General features: G+C 37.2%; 1 protein-coding gene and 1 long non-coding RNA gene across 2 annotated transcripts; both read right to left on the bottom strand.

The window, feature by feature from the left end:
• Positions 1-3907: 3907 nt before the first annotated feature.
• Positions 3908-12339, bottom strand: PFK5 (phosphofructokinase 5). Its single transcript, XM_088944786.1, has 13 exons — positions 11581-12339; positions 11353-11443; positions 10434-10507; positions 9174-9285; positions 8203-8298; positions 7947-8048; positions 7760-7834; positions 7277-7417; positions 6978-7094; positions 6783-6887; positions 6027-6107; positions 5597-5725; positions 3908-4424 (listed from the first exon to the last, which is right to left on the bottom strand). Exons 1-13 carry the CDS (start codon positions 11868-11870, stop codon positions 4257-4259), a joined length of 1581 nt encoding a protein of 526 aa, XP_088800912.1. The 5' UTR covers positions 11871-12339; the 3' UTR covers positions 3908-4256.
• Positions 12340-15065: 2726 nt separating this feature from the next.
• LOC148850623 (uncharacterized) lies at positions 15066-15918 on the bottom strand. Its single transcript, XR_016098655.1, has 2 exons — positions 15575-15918; positions 15066-15202 (listed from the first exon to the last, which is right to left on the bottom strand). It is a non-coding gene; the product is annotated as an uncharacterized LOC148850623 (long non-coding RNA).
• Between the last annotated feature and the right edge of the window lie 305 nt (positions 15919-16223).

Here is a 16223-nt window from a genome sequence, read left to right as displayed (position 1 = left end):
AAACTGTTAAATGAATCGATGGTTTGACAACCCAAATCAATGGATCGTTGACTGATTCAATGGTTTTGGGTCAGAAACCGGGTTTGAGGTAAAATGGAACCGATTACCTGGATGGTTCGCGGGCTGAATGGTCTGACCGTCCTAATCAACAGCCGTTTGAAAACCATGGCTTAAACTTTTAGCTTGAACTGATCCTTTAGACCTGTTACTTTTGTAAAGAGGCATATTTCTATATGTAGTTCTCCTTCCCACTCTTGATACATGCATATTTCAACACTTGGTTCCTGCTAATTATGCATTTTTTTTTATCATAAACATGGATATGATTTTCTAGGATCTTTTGAACTGCTTAATATTTTAAGAATACCCGGACTTAACATTCATCTTCGAAACTAATAACTAGTATGATCCAGAGAGGGATCTCTCTTTATTAAGTTCGCCGTGCTTGAATTGAAAATGTTCAACTCTCAAATGCATGAGAGATCCCTTTTGGGGGATATAAAGAAACAGAAAGCAATCAGGCTTGTGATCATATTCATCTATACCAAATCAAGACAAACGGCATTGTGTTTTGTCCTACAAAGTACTACAAAAGTTATGTGTTGTTGAGTGAAGGGTTCATATGTTGGATAATAAAGAACACTCAATTTGATGGAGGGACCAAAGTTGGTAGATTATCTACATGTCTTATAGCAGGCAATGTCTAGTTCGTACCCTAATTATGCAAACCTTCTTTCCAGTACTACAAATAATAGCTCTTGATGAGGGACCATCTACGTACTACGTGATTCCATTTTGCATTGCCAGCTGCCGGAGCTCCATGGGTTGTTGGATTTCAGGGAAGCAAGGATTTGATGGGCGGGCTTTCGTTATTTATTCTATTTCTCATTATTGAACAATTGAGAACGGAATATAAAAACTACTTAACTCAATATTTATATCGAGTTCAATATATTATATACTTACTGATCAAAAGGGTGCTGTTTGTTTTTGATGTCATCGATCGTTTTTTTTTTATATATATATTTTTGGGTGCTTTATATGTAGACAGATGTGGTTGGATCATCTGCTGGTCCTGGTGCACAGATCTCTATATAAAAAACTAGAGATGAACAGCCAGAGTACAGGTTCTGCTCATCACATAGCTAGCATTCTCTTAGGGGATAGCCTTCTTTTGCCGACAGTTTCTCAACTCAATATCTGTTTCCATGTCGTTCCGTCGTCCAAACACAACCAAGGTGAAGAGATGGGATTGGAGGCTTGTTTTTGTCTAAACAACAAGACAAGCTTCTCACTGTCCTACATTGATAAGCAGAATATTGCCATGCTGTTATCTATCGATCCTGATAATCAGGGACGTGTGATGCAGTACATGGGACCAGTTCCTTATTAGCCATAGCTACCACTACTTTCCCGTCCAAACCATTCATTTAATATTGGCGCTAGTCAATTCCAATCCCTTGTAGAAACCTACCCACAGTTCTGTAGAAGAACCGGTTGGCCGCATGCGGTGGCCCTCGGTGATCTCTACTGGCTAAAGCTAAGCACCGCTTAAGATGATCCATCAATGCATAAATCTCATCTGGGTCATCGTATTGTCAACCTTAGTACTGTTGAATTATTGGGTCCATGCTTGTATATTTGTTGGAAATCACTGGACTACTTCTCATATCATATTGTTTGTATTTGAATGCGAACAAGAAAACCTGAAAACTGCAACAAGAAATATTTTCTAGTCGGTCCGAGCTGTCTGCTTATTTTCCATAGTCATTGAATTATTGCAAGTGTCAAGCACAATGGAGTTGCAGTCTGTTCAACAGACTGAGTGAGTATTAGGACTGCAGAGGATGATGATGATACCAGCAGTCCCGATGCTTGATACTTGAAGGAGAAGCATGAGCCATTAATGGTGGCATCTTGATCTTATCTTTCTCTTTTTTTTTTTTTCCTTTTCTGTTAACCAAATTATGGAGGTGTTGGGAAACATAAGAGGACCACTTCAATGCTGGCTCTCATTCTCTAAACAAGTACATTGTACGTAACAGCATGCCTTCACCACAATCCATCTTTCCGTTTTTTTTAACCAAACAAAAACAGCGGAGCATGGTCGAATAGTACATAGTTAAATTAAGTTATCAATTTCATTACCTGGAGCATCTTATCTTTCTTAATAACATGATCTCAGACAGACGAACAGAAACACAAGACAAGAACCTTGAAACTGTAAAATGCCAAATGCTGAACTAACCAAACCATAAGCCCAAATGGTCAGCTTGAAGAGCCAAACTTATTATTACTCCTCTCTCTCTCTCTGTGTGTGTGTGCTTCCTGAGAGCTATGTATCATAGATGTCAGCGTTTTCTCTGCTGAACAGAACTAAAGTCACTGCTACTGCAAAACCACCCAAGGTAGGTAGAGAGGAGAGACAAAAGATGAAGGTTACCTGCCAAGCAAGACGGAGAAATTAAACCTGGCCCCCACCCCCCATCTCGTCTCTTGCTTTCTTTGTGAATCTGATCATCAGAAAAGACTCGATACCATTGCATTCATTTGATCATCATTATTATATTTTTGTTTGATTTCTCGCGAGAATCGAACGTGTGTTGTTGATATGAGAAATTGGTCGTTGTGTCTGGGAAAAAAGAAAATGGAAATGAATGATGCCTACGTGACTTCACAAGACCCAATGCTGAAACCTTTTTTTAAGTATGGAGTGGAGGTTGGAGGGGGTGAGAGAGATGGGTTATGGTGACGAGGAGCGAGAAGGAAGACAGGTGAGTTACTGAGAACGGATTCATTTGTCTATTATTGTCACTCATTCTGAATGAATTTTCTTTGGATGGTAAGACATGAGGAGCTTATGGTTTCTCTTTTATACCAGGCACCACGTGGCCCTCCAGCTACAACCTTTTAATTTTTCAAGAGAGGAGAGTGATTGTGTGTGAACTACTGAACTGTGAGGGTGCATTTTGATTTTCAACTACTTTGATGGTGTGCCAGGCACCATTAATATAATCCCAGAAAGCGCATTTTCCCTTATTATTTAAGTGATTGATAGTGCTCACATGAGAGAGAGAGAGAGAGAGTTTTATTTAAGTACACGCATAACCATGGTTAGAGAGTCAGTGTGGTTAGATTAATCACATTCTTATACTGTAGTGTAGAGTGTAGACTGTGGTCTGTAATAGTTGAGAAGGAAAACAGTACAGACTACAGAGCATCGTTGGCCACTAGAGTACTTTGTTTGTTAAGCACGTTCATGTTCATCTTTGAATTAAGTTAAGCGCAGCGACTTGTCTTCTTGAACTGGATCAGCAACAGCCCTGTACATTGTTGGTTGTCTAAGATTCCACCACGTATCCCTGCCACAAAGGACAATTACTTCTGCTTCCTCGTGACTACCCTGTACATAGTAATTCTGAAGGTGACGTGGCCCGACTACAGGGAGATGATCTTTGACCAGGTCAAAATGAAAGGAATCAATGGCATTATGGTAAATAAAAAGGGATTGATTTTGGCATATCTCTTTTGCATAAACCGGCCACAGATCTTTTATCTTTGTTTCGACTTTCAAACCATAATAAGTGGTCAAAAGTTGGGAGCCCATGCGCGTGTATAAATATCCGTCTATATGAAACCACACGTGTGCAAAAGACTCTCCTTTATATAGAGGGAATAGATATTTTGACTTTGTGAAAAAAATATGGGTAAAGCCATAAGGGGGAGCCGGAGCCCATAATTTAGTAGGCCGACATGATGCACTAGCCCACAGAGGGGGTGGTCCTAGGAACCCATTAGCTTATCGGATTCCGTGGTTTATCTTGCAGAATGCAGATCCATGAGAACCAATTTAATTACGTCGAACCAAAACAATTGAAAAGAAGATTAGCAATCTGGCCAACTATGATTGAAGAAGGCTGGACATGAAACCAGAATCCTTGTTATTTGGCCTTTGAACTTTATTACAATATCTAATACAAAACATCAGAACCATTCCAAGAATGTGGGTTGATTCCTCTTCAATATTATTTCCCGCGATAACTCATGGCTCATGACTCATGAGGTTAAGGCCAAAATCTTAACAAAATTCTACATGAAAATTTTGAAGCCCTGCAAAGTGGAAGTAATCCACTTGTGTTATTTCTAGCCGACTTGTTTTCTCAATCTTCTGAAGCCGGCCTCACTGTTCTTATTTACACATCAATGTGCATAGAATCCCAATTTTCTTGGAATAAATCGGTATCTAGTCTTGATAATCACGTAAAGTCTGGCTGCCCTGTTGATGTCAAGCAACGGTGCCACATGCGACTGTTAGGGTCCAATTGCCTGGGGTAAGAAATGACTTCAGGAATTGGAAAATAGACATAGTGAGTATTGCAAATGCCCACTGTAATGCCACCATATCCAGCAAATGCTCCATGAACCTGTTCAAACCATGCAATTATCAGACCACTACCGACTACAAATTTAACAATGGATGCAGACAGCATTAAACAGAATATACCGGCGAAACAGGATTCATGTGGCCAACCCCATAGAGTAGGGGATAAGGCTTGGATGATGATGATGATGATGATGATATCATGATAATGATGATAAAAACCACTACAAACCCAACTCAGCAATAATAACAATTATTTAGGGTCAAGGCGTCAAGCTGCATAAATCCTGTCCTACCATACTGTTCTATTCCAACCCAACCCAACCCGAAAAAACAGGGTTAGGGTCTCATGTTTAGCTACCTGAATGCGAGATGGTCCGACCCGACCCGAAAAATGGGTTGGGTCATGGGTCAACCCGCCGACCCCGATTGTCAAGTCTAAATGGGACTATTTATGCATTGTTAGAAGTTTCCACTCTTTTAATTTTTTCTATTTATTGCTTACTCTTTAAATTGTTAAATGTTCCAAGTTTTTTTATTTTATATTTGGAATTTTAAGGTTAATTCCCTTAATTTTGGCATTTTTCATGTAGTTTTTTCTTTACTTTTTTAAATTTCATTTATTTTTTGGGATGACCCGAGTTGACCCATGGGTCAACCCTAACCCAAACATGTAGGGTTAGGGTATAGCATTTGATAACCCAACCCGAAAATCAACCTGAAATGTCTTGACCCAACCCAAACCCGACCCACCCAACCCAATTGCCAGGTCTAATTGAGAGCCATGTTTTCTGCCAACAAAAAACAGCCACACCACTACCACTTTCTCCCCAGAAGAAACCTGATAATATTTAATGAACAGCAAAACAATTCAGAATAAAAATAAAGGGAGAGAAAATGAGAAATCCCCAAGTTGTTTGTTTCACAGGAAAATAGTGTAGGTGGATCATGACCATTATTAAATGAACTCTACCTAGGAGATCCCCAAAAACAACAAACTGATCAGAAAATCAACTCTCATTTGGGGTGTTCATCTTCCGCACACCTGCTTTTTTATTTGCTTAATTATCCATGTGAACACTATAATTGGGGAAAAGGCTTAGATGATGATGATTGTGTGGACATTACCAATAAATGATACTTAGGCTGAATTGTGGCCACTAAAATACTTTGCACCAAGATAGCTACAGAACATGACCAAAGAGAGTAACTCACTGCATTCTGTCCTAGAACAGTGCAAAGAATGCCATCGGATGCATTTGCACGGCATGCACGAATCATGTACGTGGGATCAATATACTTCACATCAGCTGGAACACCGATCTCCTTGAAGTACTTCTTTGTCTGAATAAAATATCAAAATGGAAATCAATACAATAAAGTGGCTGTTTATAACATAATGGCCTACAAATTTTGTCCAGTGTGAAAGGTAAGGTTAGACCTGAAGATACAACTATTGCCTTCATTACAAATCAAACTTTTGAAGTTCATAGGACAAAATACTAAAAATGCTCTTGGAATAACTATTTAAAGTTCAACAAGGTGAACAGTGTTTATTAGTTAACAACTATAGGTACTGCATAGTTGTACTTTCTTAGCTAATTCAATATTTCCAAAGGCATAGTATGCAGATAGAAGTACTGACCTCCTGTTGAATGTGCACACCAATATCTCCAAGTACAATATTCCCAGATGGATCTGTAGCATTAGTCTTCTCAAGAAAGTTCTGCACCAAAAACAATATTGAGTTCAATAAGATTTAACATCTGAATATGGAAAGCAGGGAATTACACAAGAAACAAACACTTGAAAGAGAGTTTAACAAATAAATATGTATGTATGTTTGAACATTAGTGTTGACGAATCAACCTTACCCTGCATGGCTAATATATGTATAGTTTAATTTATCAATAATAAATTTGTATACAAAGAAGTCGTAAGGGTTGGAAAGTAAAGAGAACACGCAGAAAGTTCATGTTTTTGGATATTAAACTGAATACTTTCTAGTGGAACTTAATTTTGGGATTTTGTTTTGATGTCATTTATGCACTACTTTATGTCTTCTTGGTTTGTGTGGTCAGTTGAAAATGGTTCTCTTGTTTCTTTTTCTTCTCCCCCTCTTTTATTCTTTGTAGAACCTAAACAATCTCAAGCTAAGATTTCACCCTAACTAAATCACCCGCAGATTCAAAGTACTAAATCTGTTTTTTTTTTTTTTTTTGTGTGTGTGTTAAAATATAACATGCATGGGACATTTTCCCTCCATTTTCTTTTCAATAATAGAAACAACATGCAAGGGAAGTTGAATGATGTGCTTTGATGAGATAAATTAAATTACATAGTTTATGGTTTAATTCATATTTTTTGAAGCCACTACCCTGGAGCTAAGCATATAACCAACCTGGCCTGCTCCCTCAGCTACGCAGACTACAGCTGATCCCTTTGTCTCAACTAGATACCTCAAATGCTTCAAAACACCATTGGGACCATGCAAATGAAAAGGTACCTTAAATCAAACAAAAATGAAACTTAGATTCTCTCAATAAAAATAACAAAACTTAGAATGCAAGAAGAGAATATCATGCCATAAACAAACCTCTGGTATCAGACATATATCAACTTGTCCACTAGCTAAGGATGCATGCATGGCAATAAATCCACTGCTTCGACCCATCAATTTGACAATGCCAATACCATGATAAGCACTATGTGCCTGTTAAGAGATTGAAAAGAAATTTAAAAAATATAAGTGAATGAATAAAAGTTTCAGTTTGGCACAAATGTTGATATTAAGAAGGTATCTCTGAGAAAGGGACCTTGATACATGTACAGAATTGAGGAAGGAAAATAAATACACAAGGAGAAATTGTTATTAGTGTCATAGTCAATTTATACCTCAATGTAGGCAGAATTTATTGCCCGTTGTGCTTCTTCTACAGCAGTATCAAAACCGAAGGTCTTATCCATATGTAAAATATCATTGTCTATAGTTTTTGGGACACCAACAACAGCCACTTTCAAGCGTCTTTTTCGGCACTGAAAATTTTGAACCACATCAAATGAACCTTCGCAGAGAAAAAGAATGTAAACTTCCAGAACCAGAACATAATCTATATATCAAAAAACAAAACAAGAAATCAAGGAGGCAAGTTAGGACTGGTTATCCCAGTCAAAGTGATTCTAAAATGCATGCTGGCAACATCCATTTTTAAGTAAAATAGGAATCCCCTGCTTCACAGTTTTTAATGATTTCAAGCCATATGCATTCATATAAGTCGGCACAAAACAGACATTGTAATACATTGCATGTTGGCAACATCTGTTTATATATTAGGTGTTGTGATAATGCTGAACTGAAGTGGATGCAGACTCAACAACCTCATTGTGGATTGCATTTGCACCAGCATGTGTACCATTTCCACCCAGCACAAACAGCATGTTGATTCCTCTTTCCTGACACCATTCACAAGCAAATTTATAAGAATACATTATGCCTGGGAATAGGAAACAAGTTAAGGAAACAATTTAAGAATAATGTGCTAATATGAAATGAGAAATTATATACCTCCATACTGTCCACAATCTCACTGATGGTGGGACCTCCACGTGAAATTCCTAACAAGCTTCCACCAGCAAGGTGAATATTTTGGACCACTTTCCGACTTAGCTAAATATCAAAATCAGATTGAATACATATGAATGAATCTTATAGAGATACCTCTTAAAATCTAGGAAGTAGTGCAATAAAATATAAATTAGTTATTCAGAAATGATCCTATTAAATCCTGGTGCTATGCCATAGTGAGGATGAATAAACATACTTGCATTTCATGTATTCCCTGGTCAGAAAATCCACGATAGCCAAAAGGTATCCCCATGATCCTTTTTACACCATATATCTCAAGAGTGATAACTATCTGCAGTATATAAAATTCAAATGAGCAAACAAATCCCAAAAACTCAAATATATGACGAGTGAGGAGAGGGTTATAAAGTAAAATCTTTTCTTTTCAACCAATATAACTACTACAGACTTCAGCTGTTTTCTTCATGAATTCACTCATGGGAAGAATAAAAATGAAAAACAAAAACCCAGTTCAATTAATACTGCAGTATTTCTTAAGGTTATGCAATAATAATTTTGAAAAGGGGAAAAGGAATTTATCACTTCAGACTCTCATCCGCATTATTTATAGGTTGGCAATTAATGGTAACACCATGATTGTTGTTTGATCAGTGAGAAAATGGGAAAATATTGTCTGGAGCTCAAGACTAAGAAAAGCTTAAATGGATGGAAAATTCCATTCACCCTTATCCTTGCACCATATAGGGCCTGAGGATATGGTTATGCCTCATGGAGAGAGGTGGACTGGGAAAAATGTTTTTTTATTATTGGGTATCTAGAGATGCTACAAGACGGAAGAAATCCTTTTTGCGTTTTTGAGCCTTTTCCCCCTGTTATTTCAAGCGTGATCTTCCTTCACTAATGGTGGTTCAGTGGCAACAATGGGCAAGATCAAGGCAGTAAATGCCACTTAACTTGAGTCTTAAGAACATTATTTTTTTATATTGTTCATGAATAAGACATGGCAAAGATGCCTAGTTTCTACTAGTATTTCACAAAATTTTATCATGCAATGTTAATAATACCTTTTTACTCATCAAGAGCATACAGCTATGATTTTTACATCATCCTGTGTGACAAATATGCCAAATGAATCATGGGAAACTGAATAGAGTTCATTGAAAAAATATATAAAGCTACGGGATCAGTTTATTATAAATAGAATACCTGTCTGATAACATCATTAAGACCAGGACAAAGCCCACCACAAGTTACAATTGCTGCATTTACTTGTTCTGGTTTGAAGTATATTTTCTCACGTGGACCAGCACGATGAATCCTGTAATGATTACAGGATCATATCAATTAGATATAATAGGTTGTTAAAGGACATTTGTTATGACACTTATTAGTAATCATCAAATGAAACATAATTCAACTAAGGCTCAGTTTGGAGCGAGTACAAATACAAATATGTCAGTGCAAATACAGGTTTATAAATACAAAATACAAGGCTTTGCACTGTAGATATTGGTATTTGTTGCTTTTTATCAGGATGAACTTATACAACCAGATGAAATAAAGACTAATTTAAGGCTCTAGTAAAACTTCTATCAGGTGCTCATAGGTTCATTCTAAAACTGAAAGTCCAAAAGCATATGGACTCCACAAATGTCTCAGTGTGTATGCATTTACAGATGGCAAATCGAGTCAACTAGGCTCCTCTAGATGACCCTACCTATATCTGTCATGCACAAAATTATGCCACTATGAGCCATCCATGAGAAAGGGGATCCTCAGATTGTTCAGGTGTTCACTCCCTCGGTCCTTAGAGGGCCTAGACCTCAACTTTCTGCTGGTGTTTTCCTCGAGAGATATTAGCAGTCCAAAGTTCCCATATTCTCAATTAAAAAAGTGGAAGCAATAAAGTGATTATTCTATGATATGACAACGGTTTTTTAACTGATACTTGCCCATCATTTGAGGGGAGAGGGGCATAAGTAAATTAAGGCTCCAGAAACCTGGATAGCCAGCATCAACATCAGGTAATGGCTCTTAAAACTTAACAATCCGTGACTTTGCCATATGGGGAGAGAATAGGTGAAAAATATAAGATTTTTCATAAACACAATAAAATGTTCCCCAGATGGCGGATCTTGCCCACCATATTTCTTTTTTTCTCTGTGAAAGTTTTTCCTCTATAAATATAGTTATAAGAAACTCACCAAGAAGCTTTTAATTACTGATTTGAAACTACATTTCTGTAAGTAATATTTTGATGCATCAATGGAACTAAAATTTTCAACATATCTTCCTTGATTTCTCTTTTGACATCAAATAAGTTATGGGTATTTAATCACAAAATCCTCTGTTTTCCCTCACAGCAATAAAAGTACATTTACATCATAAGAAACACCCATTCATGGCTAAACATGCCTGCATATGACCTACAACCACGTGAGAAGGCAAGTTCAGTTACACACTCACCACTGCTCAACCCAAGTACAAGCTGGATCAATGCACTCAGCACCAGCAGATGTAGGTGAGGAGTAGTGTATGACCTGAAAATTGGATAAAGGTTAGCTTATGTCTAAATAATATTAGGAAAATAGAAATCCCTGGAAAAATATGGTGTACAGAATGAATATAACTTATTGGCCTTGTTAAGTCAAAACAAGACCTTGCAGCACAGGCAGGGAACTAGGTTTCATGTTTCACAATAGAAACCAAATAGCTGTTACATACAAGGTAAGTTAAAAAAGTCAGGCAGGATGTCCTCTGCTTATTTACTTTTCAGTGAGCAGAATTATCACTGGAAAGATAATACTCATTTCCTTTTCTCTGCAAGCAGGATACTGATTACTGGTTTGGAATTAAAAATAACATGTTTTGACATGATATTCTTCATTGTGCACAATTATTAAAAAACAAAGAGGTAGATATCGCCAGGTAAAATACTGATTACTATCAAGATACAGTTACATATAATGCCTTTTGAGAAATAAAACTATTTATATAATGAGATTTTCATCAGTTCAATTCCAAACTAGATCCCCACCTTAAATTACAGCATTTGTTCATTAAGTTATTTGATCCTTGTCTTAGGATCCTCAAAATGTGCTCAGAAAACAGCCAAGTATTATTGTGATCAAGAGAATTGGAACTTTTTCTATCAGTCTTGCACTACTTTAGTATTTCTGCTTGTAACATCAACAGATCACCCAGCTTAAGAGAAGCAGAAACCGCTGAGCACTGATATTGATCCCTTGCAGAAGGCAAAAGGAGAAGGAAGTCTTTGTTTACAAACATAACGTCCCCATAGCCTATTTGTTATAATTGGGGAGGCAAATATGAAATGCCCTTATACAATGCAAAGTCGAAAGTCACAAAGGCATGGCACGAATACCTTAAGAAGAACTCTGTCGTTGTTGTTTATATATCCATGCCACTTCTCATCTGATGGATAACCATCTGCAAACTCCTCGGACACGGGGAGCCTGAAACATAAGAAGGATATGAAAAACAGACAATTTCATGATTAAACAAATAAATAAATAAAACGAAGGAAAACCATGGAAGAGGATGAAGGAACTTCAACTGTATTGGGAATTAAGTAAAAGAACCGAAAGAAAACCTGCTCTTGAGACAAAAGGTAGATGGAATGGGTTCGATATCGTCGAAGAGGTCAGTGAGATGAGGAAGGTTGAATCGTCTCTCGAAATCCCCCTGAAACTTGGTTTTCCAATGAGGGTCACTGAAGTCTATCGCCGGATTCCTGGTCTCAGCAAAGACACGACTTTTCTGGAAAATTCTATCGAAAGATCGCAAACGCGGAAGGCTGGAGCCTGAAAACCCGAAAAAACAAGGAGGTTTCTTCAGTGGAGCGACGAATTTTACGCCGACCGTCGGCGAAATGGAGTCCATCAAAGGAAAAATCTGTCTTCACTCTCTCACTCCTGCAGTGCGGTTTCTTCTGTCCCTGCTTTTCTTGACTCTTTTGGTGGAAATTAGGTTACAACCTTTCCAAGGGAACAAAGAAATAGACCAAAAAACACTCGGAAGAGTATAAGCAGAGAAGCCTTTTCGAGGGAGTGAGAGCGGAGAGGGCAAAGCACTACAGCAGGAAAGGAACTCAGTTGGACCGGAACGTACGGCTTTTTCAAGTGTTCGTTTCTTTTCAATTCTGTGCAGACTGACTGAGTGAGTAAGCGGCCTTTCTCTTTGGGAAAAATGGACGCACAAATTACCACTTGACTTTTAACCAACCTGTTCTTATGGATAGACACAAGGGTCTGAAAGAAAGAGTGCGGGAAAGCCGGCTATGGCTTTTGCTAAAAGTTGACCTCAGTAAAGTTCGGATTTCCCGCAAATCGGCATGCGACGGGTGTCTGACGACACGTTTACTTCGTAAATACCTAAACTTTATGAGTTTGACGGTACACATTAAACTGAAGCAACACCTGTTACAATCTGAATGGAAATCCGGGGAAATGTGTACAACTTGGCTGGCAACAGAATGAAGCGAGAAGAAAGATTCCAATAAAACAGCCATTATAATTTGAAATTCAGTTGAAAGTTGGAAACACGGATGGCTTGAAGTTGCGTGGGAGCAGATGAACCTTCTTTTCCCATGGGCACATGTTACTTGATATCACGTCACATGGGCCTTGCGTGGTTTGTGACGATCTCTATCTCTCCAGATCTAATTGGGCCATCGTTGACCCTCCACAGCCACAGGATGCCCTATCATGCCCTAGTCAGCTACATACAATTCTTTAATCAATTTATTAACAGCGTGTTTGGTTAAGTGGGCGTTGATTCAATATACCTGCCATATTAAGTGGTATCTTTCTCTTATTCTTCTTTATGCATTGAGAATGATAAAAGTTGAGTTTGATAAAGTTATTTTTTAAAATTTTCACAAATGATGAAACGTTTTTTCAATGTTACACTGATGTGGAGTCTAGTAATGCCTAATTGTCATAAACGATTGTAATTATTATCCTTTTCGGTTTTACAAATAAATAAATTATAAACATTGAATGAAAACATACTAAAGAATGAGATGCATTGTAAAAACTAGCTATAAATAACAATAAGAATAGATGCAAGAAACTCTCATTTTATTCCTTTGCAAAGCGGACATTCTCTCTTGACCTTGATTTTCTATATTGGCTGAATTTGAAACGAGTAAAAAATGCAAATATATACATTACAAATACATATAAAATAATACAAAGTATAAGACTTTGCACGCTACATATTTGCATTTGTAGTTTGGCAAGCAATTGTTTCTTTTTCTCAGTCTTGGCGTTTAGATTTGTCTTCAGCGAACGGAGATAGATGATGGTGGAGTTTGGGACCGATGCCAATTTTTCATAAATTGGCACCATGACAGAGCCACATCAGCGATTTAAAAATTATTTTGATGTTTGGCTGATAGAGATCCACAAATCGGTTAGAAAACGATTATTAAAATCAGCTAATAAGAGAAACCGATAAATTCAATGGTTTTTCTTCTGAGATAGATTCCAATTCCTTTTGGATGATGTAGCATCTGACATAAATAAATAAGATAGATGATTTCCATATAAAACAAAAATCACTAGTAATAATCACTATCAAATAAATTCATAATAACTGATTTATGAAAAACCAACTGATCGTGACAGTAATAGTATCAAATAAACAATTTCTTTGGTTTCTAAGAAACCAATTATTACTAAAATTGGTGATTTTTAAGAAATATCATCAGAGATATCAGCATCAGTCCCAAGCACAGGTAAACACATGGTGAGGCAAGTAGAAAATAATCACATTATTCTTGTTCACGTCCATAATCGGAGGTGTATATGTTTGTGTACAGAATGAAAGAAAAGAAGAGACCAAAAACCTTTTGGGCTTTTGGGTGAAGATTATGCTAATTTCCCTATTCCGAGAATTGGATAACCCTGATTGTACTATTATTATTATTTTTTTGTGGTATTGAGATGAGTACTTTTTATACTGGGCATGGGGTATGAGGGGCTACGACCTCCACTATTTATTCTAAATTTTATTTGATAATAATCAATAAAATTTAAGATGACCAACCCTGGACCTCAAGTAAAGTTTGAGGCTAGAAAACAAACCTTTTGGGCTTCAAGAATTACGTGATAAGTGATAACAACGGAGATGAGATGTTAAAATCTTTCTCTTTCGTTAGATGACACGGCAAGAAAAATCTATAAGCTTCATCCGTTTATACTTTTATTTGGATGTGAACCGCTACCTTTCTCAACTAACCCTACAACTACTTTCTTTTCGTAACACACTAAATCTTAAAAGTCACATGCTCAACTGTTCTTTACTTGCGCTAGGGGGTGCATGTCGGGTTGGCCCAACTGTTTTGGGTTCGGGTTTCGGGTTAGTTCCATTGAAATTTTGATAAAATCTCAATCTAACGTGCCATTTAACCAATCAAGAATGCAACATGAGTGTTGGCCTATAGATGAACGTGGGAATCAGGTATTGGGGCCCATGGAGTGGTGTAGTCAGAATTTTTTTACAGTGGAGTCATTCAATAAATGGCAATTTTTTTTTTAAATTACCTTTATGATTTATAGTTTAGCTAGTTGATTAATTCTATTTTTACTGTTTAAATATTATCTTAAAAATACCCCTAATTCTTTTTGATAATTGTCTAAAACCTTTTTGCCGTTAATTCCATTAACGGAAAGGCAGAAAAAGATTATTTTATCCATTATTTTGTTTCAAATTTTTACAATCCCGGTGCCTATTGGTTGTCCAGAAAACCTCATTTTCTCCTTTCCATCGGTTGTTGTCGAGTCACTGTCAGTTTTGTTGCCATCTCCATTGCTGTTGTCATCTTCCATGGTTGGGAGAGCCAGAGCAAAACGATCCAGCATCTGAAGAGAGGAGCTCTGCTTTATCCGAGTTGCTTACTGCAACAAGGCTAAAATCTCTCCATCGGTTCTTCTCGGATAAGTTGTCATTGGTGACCATGTTAGGAAGTGTTTGCAACGGTCATCACTGTCACCTTCGCACCTCAGCCCTTCTGTGTCTCCACCTCTCTGCCTCCATTTCTCTATCAATTTTTTTTTTCCAATAAAGCGATCATGGATGAATCTTCATTGTAACAAACATTAGATTTATACACAGAGGGTTTGTAGCGGCATTCACTGTCTTCATTTTAATAAGCATTCAAATCAAGTAAGTTTTATACACAGACCCAAAACTACACTTCTCTTGCAACCCTGCACAACATAAGCAAACCAACATTAGTCCTGGATAATCAAGAAAGAAGCAAATCCACTCTAAGCCTCTATAGATCTCGTTTCGACTTATCAATCCACCAAAACCGCTTCATATAACTTGAATAAGCAAAAAAAAAGGAAGATTTAAATCAGAATCAACCATCACTATTGTTTCTAGCAAAAAAAATTCCTACTGCAACTCATTCAACTATCATGAAAAGACAAAAAGTACTGAAAAAAGCCGGTAAAAAAAAAAAGAGAGCAGAACGAGACAGAGACAGAGAAACAAGGGGAAGAGATCAGATGAATAGAGTCATTCTTAATCTCCTCTGTTTTTTCATTAGGAAAAGCCCTCATTGGATTCTCGTCTACCTCTGTTTAGGGCTTATTCGGGGATGTTGGGTTGGTCAGCGTCATTTCTCAGAAACGTCCGATGAGGACACCTTTCTTGCAAAAATTATGGTTTTCTACAAAGTCACGGTGAGTCGCTTCCTGCAATAAGACTAGCAGAGACAGAGCACTCCTCGGGAAAGACTTGTTCTACTACGTTTGGCACATCGACAAACAAAGAATTCAAATCGATCTCCCTCTATCAATTTGGAACAACAGCTTGACATTAGATCTTTCAATGAATTGCATGAATGAAATCGATGAGAGATTTTACTCTAGCCGTTGTTGAAGACACTTCCAGCCATTCCCTAAAGTTGGTGATTCCATTTCCTTGCTAGAAAGTTAAAGGGAAGAGGGTAATAATGGATTAAAAGAAAAAAAGATATTACATAGTGTCAGATGTGTACGGATGCTGATGGAATATTAACGGATACTAACTAAAGGGGTAGAATAAGTCAATTGTCAGAAATAGTAGGAATAGTTTAAAACAATATTTTTATACATGAAATGATTTGATTCAAAGTAATAAAAATAATTTAAAATCATACTACTACAACAAAAAAAATAATAAATGACATTTTACAATTGTCCTCCACCATTGTATATCTTAAAACAAAAGGCTTAGATATAG

This window comes from Nelumbo lutea, chromosome 5, assembly GCF_056320005.1.
Source record: "Nelumbo lutea isolate HS-2025 chromosome 5, American lotus-T2T, whole genome shotgun sequence".
NCBI lineage: Eukaryota > Viridiplantae > Streptophyta > Magnoliopsida > Proteales > Nelumbonaceae > Nelumbo > Nelumbo lutea.
This window is presented reverse-complemented; position numbering and strand designations above follow the sequence as displayed.

Coding starts and splice junctions, on each gene's coding strand:
- PFK5 (XM_088944786.1), bottom strand. CDS start 11,870: ATGGACTCCATTTCGCCGACGGTCGGCGTAAAATTCGTCGCTCCACTG. Junction 10,508..11,352: donor ACGACAGAGTTCTTCTTAAG/GTATTCGTGCCA, acceptor TCCAATTTTCAG/GTCATACACTACTCCTCACC. Junction 6,888..6,977: donor ATATATGTCTGATACCAGAG/GTTTGTTTATGG, acceptor GTTTGATTTAAG/GTACCTTTTCATTTGCATGG.